This window comes from Tinamus guttatus, unplaced genomic scaffold (genome assembly GCF_059628265.1).
Source record: "Tinamus guttatus ecotype Peru unplaced genomic scaffold, ASM5962826v1 Tinamus_guttatus_pri_ptg000078l, whole genome shotgun sequence".
NCBI classification, from domain to species: domain Eukaryota; kingdom Metazoa; phylum Chordata; class Aves; order Tinamiformes; family Tinamidae; genus Tinamus; species Tinamus guttatus.
Genome location: NW_028288612.1, coordinates 334673 through 348085, shown reverse-complemented (window position 1 = coordinate 348085; position 13413 = coordinate 334673). Strand labels below are relative to the sequence as shown.

Genomic DNA, 13413 nt, shown 5'->3' with positions numbered 1-13413 from the left:
TGATAAACCAAAACAACAACAACAAAAAAAGTTATTCCCGTTACCATTCTGGATAAAACACCAGATATCCATCTTTATCTTCCATTCATACTCACTCAAAATGAAGTTGTCTGAATGTAATAAATAGGTTTTTGTCTTCCAGCAAATAAAAACATTTCACTTTGGAGATCTGCAAAAAGGTTTTAGCCACAAGCCAACATTCCCCCAGGAAGATTAAAATCAGTTTAGCCAAATATTTATGTTTAATTTTTGGAAGACATAGATTTATGAACTATTAAAACAGAATTAAACTAAAGACGTGCAATAATTAGAAAAGTCAAACAAATGTTAATAATTAACTGGTGGAAAAGAGAAAGAAAACGAAAGTGAAAAATGATCACCAGAATCTTAAAAAAATATTGATCTATAAACTGCAAAATCAAAATACATGATATTACTGACATGGAACATAGCGCATAATCAAATTACTTACATACGAATTCAAAAAATGCATAGAACTCATGGATGATGTTATTTTTAAATCAGTTATACCATGTAAGGCTCCTTGTGGCTGGAATTCTCAAAGGTATTTGGGCACTGAGACCAGATATTTTCAAGAATCTAGGCCCCAAACTTCCTCCGAAGTCCGAAGATAGATAGCCTCCTAACTTCCACAGGATATTACAGAGGTTTGCACATCATGTTCAGATCATCAGATAAAATAAGTATTTTCAAAACCTTTCCAGAAATGGAGAATTTTGTCCTGGAAATCTCGAACCAAGTTAAATATCTTTTTCTGTTTAGTTATTTTGCCAGTGGTGTATAATCAGTACATCCATTCAATGAACACCTGATGGAATTACCAGATTTAAAAAAGATACAAAAGAAGCTTCAAGTCAGTAGCCACCGCAGTAACATGTGCTACCATTTTCGACAGATCATATCTCGTGGCCCTCTTGGCCCTTCCAGTTCTATAAAGTCAGCTCTTATCCCTTGGAAAAGGCTGAACCGTGTTGTGCAACAATAAGAAGTGTGGGAAGTGCAGCTCATCCATCCTTTCTACAAAATGATAAGTTTGATCTATCCTGTCTTGGATGTAAAAAATTGTCTGCAGCTTAGAAGTGATTGAAACAATCATGGTCATATAAAGCAGTGTTAATATAATCCTCAGGAATGGGGGGAGATGAGCAGAAATCACTGAGGATCATTGACAGTCTAGTGATGGGGTATCTCATCACTTGCTATAATGAGAATCATCAGTCATCAAAAGAAAATTGGCTTGCATACAAAAGACAGAGCACAGCATATAGGCAGACCACAGAAAAACACACCTTCAGGAAACAAGAATAGCAGAGCAACTATTAGGTACTGAATTTAATTCTTTTCAGCATTAAATACTTAAATTGTCTTCAGCATTTTTCTTTTCTTTCAGAGAGATCAGCCATCATAATAAATTCACTACTTCCATAAATACACATACAAGTCCTACTCAGTTTTTCAACACTCAAATAATATAATACATAGCATTGCATTTAATAGTCCACTCTAATTTTAATAAGCACCTATAGGTAAATAACATACATTTCACTTATTCACTGACAGAATGTATGCAATTAAAAGCTAGCTTTGGTCATGTGGGCATCTAAATTAGGCTACTTATATCTCACTTGTCCCGCACATACAAAGTCTATTGCTTAATAAGCCACTGGATTTCAGACATTTTCATATTTTGACCCTTTTAAAGTGCTCTGTTAGATTGCCTAGCATCTGGCAGTGCTTATTCTTGACACTGCACTCCATTTACAGTAAGCGAGCTCCTTTAATTATATCTTTAGTATGATAGATATAGGCAACACAAGAAGCCCCAAGCTGTCAATAAATAGTTTGAAGGGACAATATGGACAGAGTATATTGTTACCAGATCTATATTAATAGCATGTCCAATTGCATCAGACCTGTCCTCAGAAGAAAGCTGCTGATATGCCCAAATCATGGCAATACAGAACATACTATTAAGTGTTTTAATTACATAATGTACACACTGCAAGCTCCAAGACACTATGGAGAATACCTAGTTCAGACTACAAAAGAGAGCTCACAACCTCCTAACTAATAGACTCAGTAGGAATCAAAAACTATAGAGAGCTAAATTTAAATAAACCATCAAAATGACATTTACACATGTATAAAGGATTAAAACTGTCTTATATCTCTAGGAAGGGACAGGGATTATGGAAGGAAAAACAGAATGAGGGGAAAAGAGAACAAGGGAAATAAGTGAGAAAGAAGGAAAGAAGGAAATCAAGATAGATGATGTGTCAGGGTTTACATGTTCATGCTCTTGCAGACTTTCAGATAAGAACTCCAAGGTGTCTATAGTGGAATTTCAGTGGAAAACTAGACCATCCGAAATGATATAAATAAATGACAGAAAAAGCAGGATTCACTATTTAGGGAGTCACCTAGATAACTGGGTTTCTATAAACACAGGGCATACATTCTGAAAATGGGACATCTCGCAAGTATTCTTGAGACTAATTGCTAACTACTAAATAAGTAACTACTCAGACACCCAACTATTAATTTAAGCTTGAGTCACATATGCTTTATTTATTTTAATAATGATGTTGGCTTTCCCATTTTTTTTTACATCTCAAAGACTAATCCTAAATCTTAGCAAAGAAATCTTTGTTTTGCTACCAAGCAGCTATAGCCCACAGTGCGTTTGGGGAACCCAGAAGCCTGCACATCTGGCAGGAAGTAACAACATGTTTTTAGAGGACAGTATGGCCTAGAACTGGTTTTGCAGCATTTCCTCTACCAAACAAAGCATCGGTCTTCGAGGAATAAAACTACAGACTGAAGACACTTTATGGTCTAAGAGGAAATCTCAGGGCAGTCATGTGCAAACTTGATTACTTCCCCATGGTTTTCCATCTATAGCATTTGTTCCATCTCCTAGGTACAAGGTTGGATAGATCTTATAAAGTCTCTCAATATTTCTCATTGCTTGGATCCAGAGCAAGTTAGATCAATTATCATTTCGCTCCTATGAAATATTCCCCTAAATTTACCAACCTACAGATTTGCTCAAAGTTCAGATCACATCAAACCAGCACTTTCCAAAGCTGCGGTCACTCCACAAGAAGCTGCTTTGTTGAGGATGTGATAAGGTAGTGTAATATACTACTCAACAAATCGAACAAGCATCAATACTTTCAATACTTTAATACTGATAGGAGAAAAAAATCTGGAGGCAACGAGAAAGACTTCACCATCATTTTAGATATTAAACTAAAGCAACCTGTGCTTTTTCAGCTAACAACAAAATATCTTAGCAAGAATAAGATTTTTTTAATAAATATGATATTTCTTTAAGGTTTTAAAAATAATATACCATCAGTATGCTAAATCCCAATAGAATAACAAGTATTTTTATTAAATGTCATGATTCATTAGATAAGACACCCTCAAAAGCAGAACAGAAATTAACACAATAAGAACCGAATTCTATTCTTAGCTACATGCTGCACCTCCAACTGTGGGAATTTCGCTGGCATGAATAAGAACAGTCTTTGGTCTTATGGTGGTCTTAGAGTGGAAACAGATTGCATTTCTTTGATAACCAAATGAAAATTTTCTGAACACAAGTTGTGTTCCAGCCTTGTTCCAGCTGCATTGCTAACCAAGGCAGTAATAGAAAAGATTATTTCAAAATATCGTGCAGCTTGCCTGAATCTATCATCAGATTAAAATATATTAAGAGAGATTTTAGGGAATCTAAATGACAGTGTCCTTGAGGTAGTACTGACATTGACTCCAGCTGATACATTTTTTTGGTCATTAACATACCTTGCTATGTGTCTAGAATGAGCTCTCCAATAATTAGAGCTGAATACACTATGATTTTTAAAATTAAATCATGTCTCTGGGAAAGAATCAGGGAATAGACAGCTAAAGGATTTTCAAGCAATTAGCGAGAAATGTACTGTCAGGTTAAAAATTAAACATTGCAAAGTAGGTTAAGAGTTTCTTCTCTGCCAAAATTGTGTGTTGACACAGAAGGCTCTCAAGCATTCTGTTGAGTGAAAGGACAGATGGGAACGGATACTGCTATTTACAACCAAATTAAATATGTTTCTCTACTGAATTTTGCATTATGCCTTCCTCTCTAAAAAATAGTGTGCCCTACAGTACTTTCAAATCAAGCCTTTCAAAAGAAGCTGATGAAGTTTAATTAGATTTCACAGTGTCACCCATCTTAGGTAAACTGAAATATAGAGGTAAAGACTTATATGTTTAAGTGACCTCTTATTTCATAGGTCTCTTCCCAGGTGCATAAAAAAAAATCTTCCTAGACTGAAAAATCAAAAAGTGAGCTACACAAATTTAAGTAAGATTTTATATTAAAATAAAGAAAAAGCTAAGCAACTCATTATTTACTATGTGCACTTTATATAGCTTTTTAAATACCCAAACCCCCAAATCCTAGACCTTTATTAACTATGCCATACTTTTATAGAATATTCTAATTCATGGTTACCTCCATGTACTCATGTCCAAGAAACCTAAAATAAAATACCCTTGCTCTGACATATTTATATTATTTACTTTTTGATTAGTTAACAAATAAACTGCTAGTAAACATTCAAAAATGTTTAATCTTGCTAAAATAATGTGAATAGTAGAATTACTACTTATTTTCTCCACAAGCCTAACTGCAATATTGCTTTTATGAAGTCTAAATTTTGTTAAGTACAAATATAAATAATACTAATCAGGCACTTCTTTTTTCCCACTCTTGTGAAAACATAATCGGAAAACTGAAAGAGAATTTGATGTTACTGAGTATCCTGGGTCACAGTTTAAAGACTCAAATATAAACCCTTCCCCATCACCTTTTAACCACAGGAATTCTATGACATTTTGGTATGGGTTTCATGGTGATTTTTTTTAACATAACCCAAAGCAATGACACACATATTTGCCTTTATTTAGATTGTAAAGAAGTTCAATGTTCTAAGACAAGCATCCTGCAGGGAAAAAAAAAAAAAAAAGGGTACTTGGGTACTTACCCATAGGGGCTGCATTGATGCCCAGAACATTCCAAGACAAACTAAAAGCACATCAGAGAAATGAGGAGTTATTTACTTGAGTTTGGCTTACCAAACTCTCCGTGCTGTAAATATTACTCTATGTACATGAACTCTGTAAAAGGCTGTTGGACGGTTATTTCCCGACTATAGAGGATGCAATAAAATTTATGAAATGTCAGACAGATATGTGAGCTCAAGCCATGCATTCCAATTCTGCATTCTCTAGAGACAGAAGGGTATTTATAAATAATATGAATTGCTTTCTTTACACAAATAAAAGCATAATCCTCCCCGTAGCCCCTTGAGGCCTGCAAGGCAAGTGGCTCCTGCACTGACCCCAGTGGACTCTGCAGGATTTCCTTGGTAATTCTGGAAGAAAATCAGTGAGGGGCCAAGAATGCAGCATCCTCACGGACCCCAAAGCACATGACATGCATCTAAATATCCATTTACACGTCCATGCTAACAAGCGATACAAAAAGAACCACCAGTAGGTAGCTTTGGGCAACCAGATTTCATAACAAATCAGTCAGTGACAGACAATGATGAGGCATTATGCAGTATTAAAAATTACAGAAACTAGAGATGAAAAAGAACCTAATGCTTTTCTGGCTCATCTTCCACATCAAAGCATTTCCAATAGACCATGCTGTTGCTCATTTTTGGTTCAGCTTACCTTAAAATGTTTAGCTTTATGGGAACTGTGTTTTACCTGGGGAACTATTATAAAATGTAATAGAACTTACTGTCAGGAAGAATTATCTGATATTAAAAACAAATTAAGATAGATTACTGGTACAAATTTGTCATTTTATGCTTCAGGCCATTTACAACAGTAAAGTGCAAAAATGTTGGAATGTAGCAAACAAAAGCCCTTTTTCATTCTGAATATTTTGCTATTTTCAGTCATGTGCAAAGCATGACTATTCATGTAACATGAAGAGTTAAACTGTAGCATTTTTTGATGCAAATAAAAGTGATTGTTGTCACAAGAGTATTTAAAAAAGACCTATGAAGGACAGTCCTAGTTAAAATGTGCTTCACAATCACAAAAAAGCAATCAGTTCGTGCAAAGAATGTACAGAATATAGTTATAAATGCCTAATAATCAGCATATTAGCAAATAATACAGAATTATGAATACTGGAAGAAGTCCTTATCAAAAAATCCTAAATATGTAATGAGACTTTGAGATGACTACCTTTAGGATACAAAGCTATAGATATTTCAGACTCCTACACTACCAGTGACAGATTGCATCCACTACCAAACCACACTAATTTGTAACTGATCTATTTAATATAAGCCAATATGATTTGTGGGACGGGGAATGTCACATGGACAGGGCAATCAGTGGAATGCAGCCAAAGCCAGAAGGTGTCCAACAGGAGTATGGTAGTGCGGAAGTGAGTATAGCAGATGATTATAGAGGGTCCTCTTTCACCCCTCCTGGGAAACCTGCAAGCTCGATTACTTCCCTGAAATGCCTGTACACCAATGCGCGAAGCATGGGGAATAAACAGGAGGAACAGGAGATCTATGTGCGGCCCCAGGATCATGATCTCATTGGAATCACAGAGACATGGTGAGACAGCTCACATGACTGGAGTGCTGCCATGGAAGGCTATGTGCTCTTTAGGAAGGACAGGCTGGGAAGGCGAGGTGGGGGAGTTGCTCTTTATGTGAGAGAGCAACTGGAATGCATGGAGGTCAACCTGGGAGTGGAGGATGAGCAAGTTGAGAGCTTGTGGGTAAGGATTAGAGGGCAGGCTAATGTGGGAGACACTGTGGTGGGTGTCTGCTACAGGCCACCTGATCAGGACAAGGAAGTTGATGAGGCCTTCTATAGTCAGCTGGAAGTAGCCTCACAGTCTCAGGCCCTGGTTCTCATGGGGGACTTCAACCACCCTGACATCAACTGGAAGGACAACACAGCCAGACACAAACAGTCCTGTAGGAGCCCTGCTGGATGAGCAAGGAGCTGCTGGCAAAACTCAAACAGAAAAAGGCATTATACAGAAAGGGGAAAAAAGGACAGGATCCTTGGGAGGAATATAGGAATGTTGTCAGGGAATGTGGAGATGCAGCAAGGAAAGCCAAGGTACATTTGGAATTAAATCTGGCAAGGGATGTTAAAAATAACAAGAAGAGCTTTTTCAAATATATCAATGTCAAAAGGAAGATTATGGAAAACGTGGGTCCGCTGGTGAACTGGGTGGGTGCCCTGGTTACAAAAGACACTGAAAAAGCAGAGCTACTGAATGCCTTCTTCGCTTCAGTGTTTACCCTCTGGAATCCCAGACCCTAGAAACCAGAGAGTGAGGAAGACTTGCCCTGGGTAGAGGAAGATTGGGTCAGAGAGCACCTAGGGAAACTTGACATCCACAAATCCACGGGCCCTGATGGGATGCACCCGAGTGCTGCGGGAGCTGGTGAATGTTATTGCTAAGCCGCTCTCCATCATCTTTGAAAGGTCCTGGAGAATGGGGGAAGTGCTAGAAGACTGGCAGAAAGCCAATGTCACGCCCGTCTTCAAAAAAGGCAAGAAGGAGGACCCAGGCAAGTACAGGCCAGTCAGCCTCACCTCCATCCCTGGAAAAGTCATGGAGCAGCTCATCCTGGCTGTTGTCTCCAAACACAGCATGGATTCACTAAGAGGAAATCTTGCTTGATTAACCTGATAGCCTTCTATGATGGAATGACCAGCTGGATAGATGAGGGGAGAGTGGTGGATGTCATATATCTGGATTTGAGCAAGGCTTTTGACACTGTCCCTCACAGCATCCTCCTGGGCAAGCTCCGGGAGTGTGGGTTAGATGAGTGGACGCTGAGGTGGATTAACAACTGGCTGGATGGCAGAGCTCAGAGGGTGGTGATCAGCGGTGTAGAGTCTAGTTGGAGGCCTGTAGCTAGTGGTGTCCCCCAGGGGTCAGTCCTCGGACCAGTCCTGTTCAATTTATTCATCAACGACCTGGATGAAGGCACAGAGTGCTCCCTCAGCAAGTTTGCTGATAATACCAAACTGGGAGGAGTAGCCGATACCCCAGAGGGCTGTGCTGCCATCCAGAGGGACCTGGACAGACTGGACAACTAGGTGGTGAAAAACCTTATGAAATTCAACAAGACCAAGTGCAAGGTCCTGCACCTGGGGAGGAATAACCCCAGACACCAGTACAGGCTGGGGACCGACCTTCTGGAGAGCAGCTCTGCGGAAAAAGATCTGGGCGTCATGGTGGATGATAAGTTGACCATGAGGCAGCAGTGTGCCCTCGTGGCCAAGAAGGCCAATGCGATCCTGGGGTGCGTTAAGAAGAGTGTCTCCAGCAGGTCGAGGGAGGTGATCCTGCCCCTCTACTCAGCCCTGGCGAGGCCACATCTGGAGTATTGTGTCCAGTTCTGGGCCCCACAGTGCAAGAGGGATGTGAAGCTGCTGAAGAGAGTCCAGCGCAGGGCTACAAGGATGGAACATCTGTCCTATGAGGAGAGGCTGAGGGAGCTGGGCCTTTTCAGCCTGGAGAAGAGAAGGCTGAGAGGAGACTTGATCAGTGTCTATAAATACCTCAAAGGAGGGAGTGAAGAGGATGGGGCTGGCCTCTTTTCACTGGTGGCCACCGACAGAACTAGAGGAAACGGCCGGAAACTGAAGCATCAAAAGCTCCACAGGAACTTAAGGAAAAATTTCTTAACAGTGAGGGTGACAGAGCACTGGAACAGGCTGCCCAGAGAGGTTGTGGAGTCTCCTTCTCTGGAGGTCTTCAAAACCCGCTTGGACACAGTCCTGTGCCATGTGCTCTAGGTGACCCTGCGTGTGCAGGGGGGGTTGGACTAGATGATCTCTAGAGGTCCCTTCCAACCTTAAGGATTCTATGATTGCATGATTTACCTACTTGATTTTATATACATATACCTACATAAATCATATAAAAGGAATGATACAATAATTTTTATTCTGATTAGAAAGTATTATTTTCCAACTCTATTACTCTGTATAAACCTAAGTATGTAGCAGCTCACAAAAAGATAAATCTCATTAGCGTCAATGGAGACATTACAGACATGATAAGAGAAGGGCAAAGTGCTTACCCTAAGCTTCTTAAACTTTAAACTATAGGTATAATAAGTAGAGTATCCAAAACGGTTTGTATAATCCTAAAAGTGCGTAGATAAGAAGTTACGTAGAGAGATATTTTCAATATAAAATGGCAATAAATTATTGGTATTGTTACAAAGTAGTTCATACTTGTAATTTTGTATAAAAGAAAGAAGACTTCTAGTATCACCTGCATTGTACCTTCTTATCTATCACTGCCAGACAACTCCATTTCACAGACTTATTTCACTTCATCTTAAAAACAGAGGGATTTTTCGTCCCTGTTTTCATACAAAGTCTGTTCCCAAACATCAAATTAAAGATGATTTGTAACCATCAGAGTATGATGCATTTACACACATTTTATTCCCAAATCACTCTTTCTCAAATTGCTCTTTCTCTTTAAAAAGTGTCTCTCTCTTGTCACTTTGGCGATAAAACCTCTTTGCTGTCTTTTTAGACCCCATGATAGAGATAATCTGACTTCTGTGGTATAAACACAAGGCTTCTATGAGAGTGTGAGTTCATCTCTGCACTTGCGGACAGGAGGAGGAGAGACGCCATAAGGCACCTCCCAGCCCTGGCACACGTAAGCAGGACCACTGAAAGTTTGTGGAACTACTGATGTGCCTAAGGACACGGAGACATTAACTGTCAGGTGCCCACCTCAGGCACGTACAGCATCAATAACACTTAGAAAGCCAGAACATATACGTCCCCCAAACCCTGGGCCTCCCACCACTCTGCTATTAAGCGAATGACACATGTATGGAAGCAAAGGGAGGATTTGCAACTCCTGGGCTCTCTGTCGGCTTCGCACTGCTTTCGTGTCCCAGGGGTCAGTTCTGTAGTGCTTCCTTGTGCCTTTGTTGAGTGAGTGGATCCAGCCGCAGGCACTTGGTGTCCCTCAGAAAAGCAGGCAGGACTTCAATAAACTCTAACCAAAACATGTAGGGCAAATTCACTTTTGTGAGTCACACAGTTACAAGGAATTCTTTTCCGAGTTTACAGACTCAGTAACCACAGATGTGAGAGATAAACAGAGCTCTTTTTATTGTTTTTGATGTGCATTAGGTGCTCAGTTTACATAACAGTTTCCAAATTGGACATTACCCTCAGAAGACCGGTAAAGAACAACCAGGAATGAAACAGTCCACTTACTTATGGAAAAAATATGTAATACTAATGGAATTTATTTCTCCAAGGAGATATATATATATATATATATATATATATATATCTGACAAAGAGCAAATACTTCTCTGAAGCAAAAATAGACCAAAGAACCATAAAACTAGATACCAAAAGCAGAAAGGATGTTAGCAACCAAGTCATGGAGCACTGAGTTTATGTACACATTTTTTCCATGCTTATCTTCATACCAAAAAGGAGGGCAGGGTGAAGGACCTTAAAGGACACCCTTTCCTCAAACTACACATCAAAATGTTTTTCAGTGTGTAGATAAACATGAAAAATTTCTTACAAACCATCATGAGTGATTGTGGTCAATTAATGCAGCCAAATGATCCAAATATTCTACATATTGGGTATGTAAGTTTTCAGCACCAGAAAAAAAGGAAAATACATTAAAATCTACAAGAACCTGCACAAGAATTTTCCCATACCTGACATGGTTAACCCAGCGTTTTCCTAAGTGTGCATATACTCGAAATTTACGATGATGTCAATTTTCCTATGTGCCACAAATATTCTAATAATAGCTACATTTACAAGCTTACTCTAATTGCTCCCATTTGTACAGCGTAAAATATGCAGCTTTTTACCTTTGTGTTGTTGTCTTGATAAATTTAGTTCTTTCCCTTGGTGTTACTAAAATACTGGTGAAACTAGAATACCTCTTTGGAATCTCCGCAGCTTGTCTACATACAAACAATGCATCGCTACAAGATCACATGCTAAAATAAATGAGAACTCCACCCTTAAATTTGCATTCATTCTGGTACATTGGAGTTTGAATATAGTATACATTACAACTTATTTATTCTTTTCTATAAATACTGCCATCCCAATAGGGTAGTTTCTTTTAATGATTAAAATCATTTCAGGAGAAACAACATAAACATCTTAGATTTCTCACTGAAACAGTCCTAGTGGCAAAAAAATATCCCTGGATCAGGCCTGGGAATTGACCCAAGACTAATGAAAGACTGTGAGCATCATCTTTATTCTTAAAAAAAAATAACACATTAAGAAAACCCACAAAATACAATTAATTTAAGAACAGGCAGACCACAGACCTGCAGTGTTGTTTACTCCTATTGAAAATAATAAATAAAAATAAGCTGTGGATCTGTAAACCTCCCCATAGGAGCAATTAGGATAGAATTAGAAGGTATAAGTGTAATAAAACAGAATCAATGTACTTATCACCTATCATCAGCTTTAAAAGCTACAGGGCTCAAAATGTGATTCATAATCTCATATCGCCCGAAATCCTGGGCTGCTGTGTTCGGCGCTCAGAACTCAAGCTCAGGACAAAATGAGCGCGTTCGCTCCCAAGAACAACCTCACTAGTTTTAAGGGCATCCCCACAAGTGAAGTTTCTCGTGCCCACACCAGGGGAGGCAGAGGCTACTGAGCAGCAAGTGGAGGGACTCTGGGCTCTCGCCCTTGCTCACCTGCTCGCTGAGCAGGCAGAAAGGTCTTCCAGGAAAGGCACTAGTGCCTTCACTGCCTCCAGGGAGCCAGGCAGAAGCAGGGGTTGGGAACATGACTTTGAGTCATAGTTGAGTGCTTGTCCTGCTCATTGCTGCCCACTGCACAGCGCGAGCACTGCGAGGTGCCACCACGACTCACTGCCTCTGAGCAGTCCCAAAGCAACTCACACTGTTAAAGTATTTCTTTCTGAAACATGTTCTCTTTAAACTACTTTTTTGTTTTTGCTTAAAAGATCCATGTCGCTGCTGAGCGTTCTGGATTTCCTTTTCAAAAGCCAGTCCCCAGCCTGTTTCTCTGGTTATTACATATGTGTAGACCGGTCAGTTGAGCCCCCTGATCAAATACGCTTAATGACACTGATATTTCTCCAGCAGACGTCACCGTGTGTTCGATTTACTAAGTTCACACACACAGTTGAAGTGAAGCAACCCTCCATTTAAAATACATATAGATGTGTATTTTTAAGTGGAGATGCCTCTGCTTGGGAATTCGCTCGCGCTGCTTTTCGTGCTACCCCCATTCCGTACGCAAGCGAACTGCCCTGCGAGCAACACGCTGATGTAGCGCAGCACTTCAGTGTTCTCGCCGCGACGCCGCCGCTCCACGCCCGGTTCTAGCTCGGCAGCAGTTTGTACCCGAGCACGGCGGAACGGCCCCTCCCCGGGGCGTCCGCAGACGCGCTCCGAAGAGCCCGCTCGCCGACGCCCCCGGCCCGCGTGGCTGCCCTCGCCCACGGGATGGGACGGGACGGGGCGTGCGGCCCGTGAACAGCACGTTGGAGAGCGCCGGGCCGCGGCGCGCGGCTGGAGCGGGCCCCCACACCCGGCGCGGGAACCGCGGGGACAGGTTCGCCCCGGGGGTGGGGAGGGGGGCAGCCGCCCCGAGGCCGCGCACGAGGGGCGCGGGCAGCGCCGTCTCGAGCCCAAGTTTATGTCGGTCCGGGCGAGGGGTGCCCGCACTCACCTGAAGTCGCTGTAGGGGTGTATGATCCAGAACCCCGCAGTTTTAACCCTTTCCTGCTCCTTCTCCACCGCCTTCTGGCTGCCGAACATGCGGAGGGAGAATTTGTTGACGCCGGGCTGCAGCATGGAAGTGAACTGCCGCTGCATGAAGCCATACTGCCGCCGCGGACCCTCGGCATCCTCGAAGCCCACCACGGGCTCCTCGCCGCCGTCCACTCTGAAGCACACCGAGTTGCCGTGCTCCTTCACGCCGCCGCCGCCGGGGCTGCCCTGCGCCTTCTCCGCCGGCGCCGCCGCCTTGGCGGGGAAGGCTTTCGCACTGCTATCGTCCCGGCTGCCGGCGGACGAGCTGCGCTTCGCAGCCTCCATGCTGCGCATCGGGCCGAGGAAAGCGCCCGTTGCCCTTCAGCGGCGCGGCTCGCAGCGGCTCGGCCCCGCTGGGCTCAGATCCGCGCCGCCGCGCCGCCCGGCATGGCCCGCGCCGCCGACACTGAGCCGCGCCGCCGCCCCGCGGCCGCCCCCTGCCGGCAGCTCGCGGCCGCGCCGCCTGACATTGAGCGCCCCGGAGTCCTTGAGGGTCTGAGGTGCCCGGCGGGAGGCGGCGGGG

At 42.2% G+C, this 13413-nt stretch overlaps 1 protein-coding gene across 1 annotated transcript in view; it reads right to left on the bottom strand.

The window, feature by feature from the left end:
* Positions 1-13175, bottom strand: part of LOC148595661 (potassium/sodium hyperpolarization-activated cyclic nucleotide-gated channel 1-like) — a 43961-nt gene extending 30786 nt beyond the window's left edge. Inside the window, exon 1 of the mRNA XM_088519974.1 lies at positions 12808-13175. Within this exon, the coding sequence (XP_088376100.1) occupies positions 12808-13175 (368 nt within the window). The remainder of the gene's footprint in view (positions 1-12807) is intronic.
* Between the last annotated feature and the right edge of the window lie 238 nt (positions 13176-13413).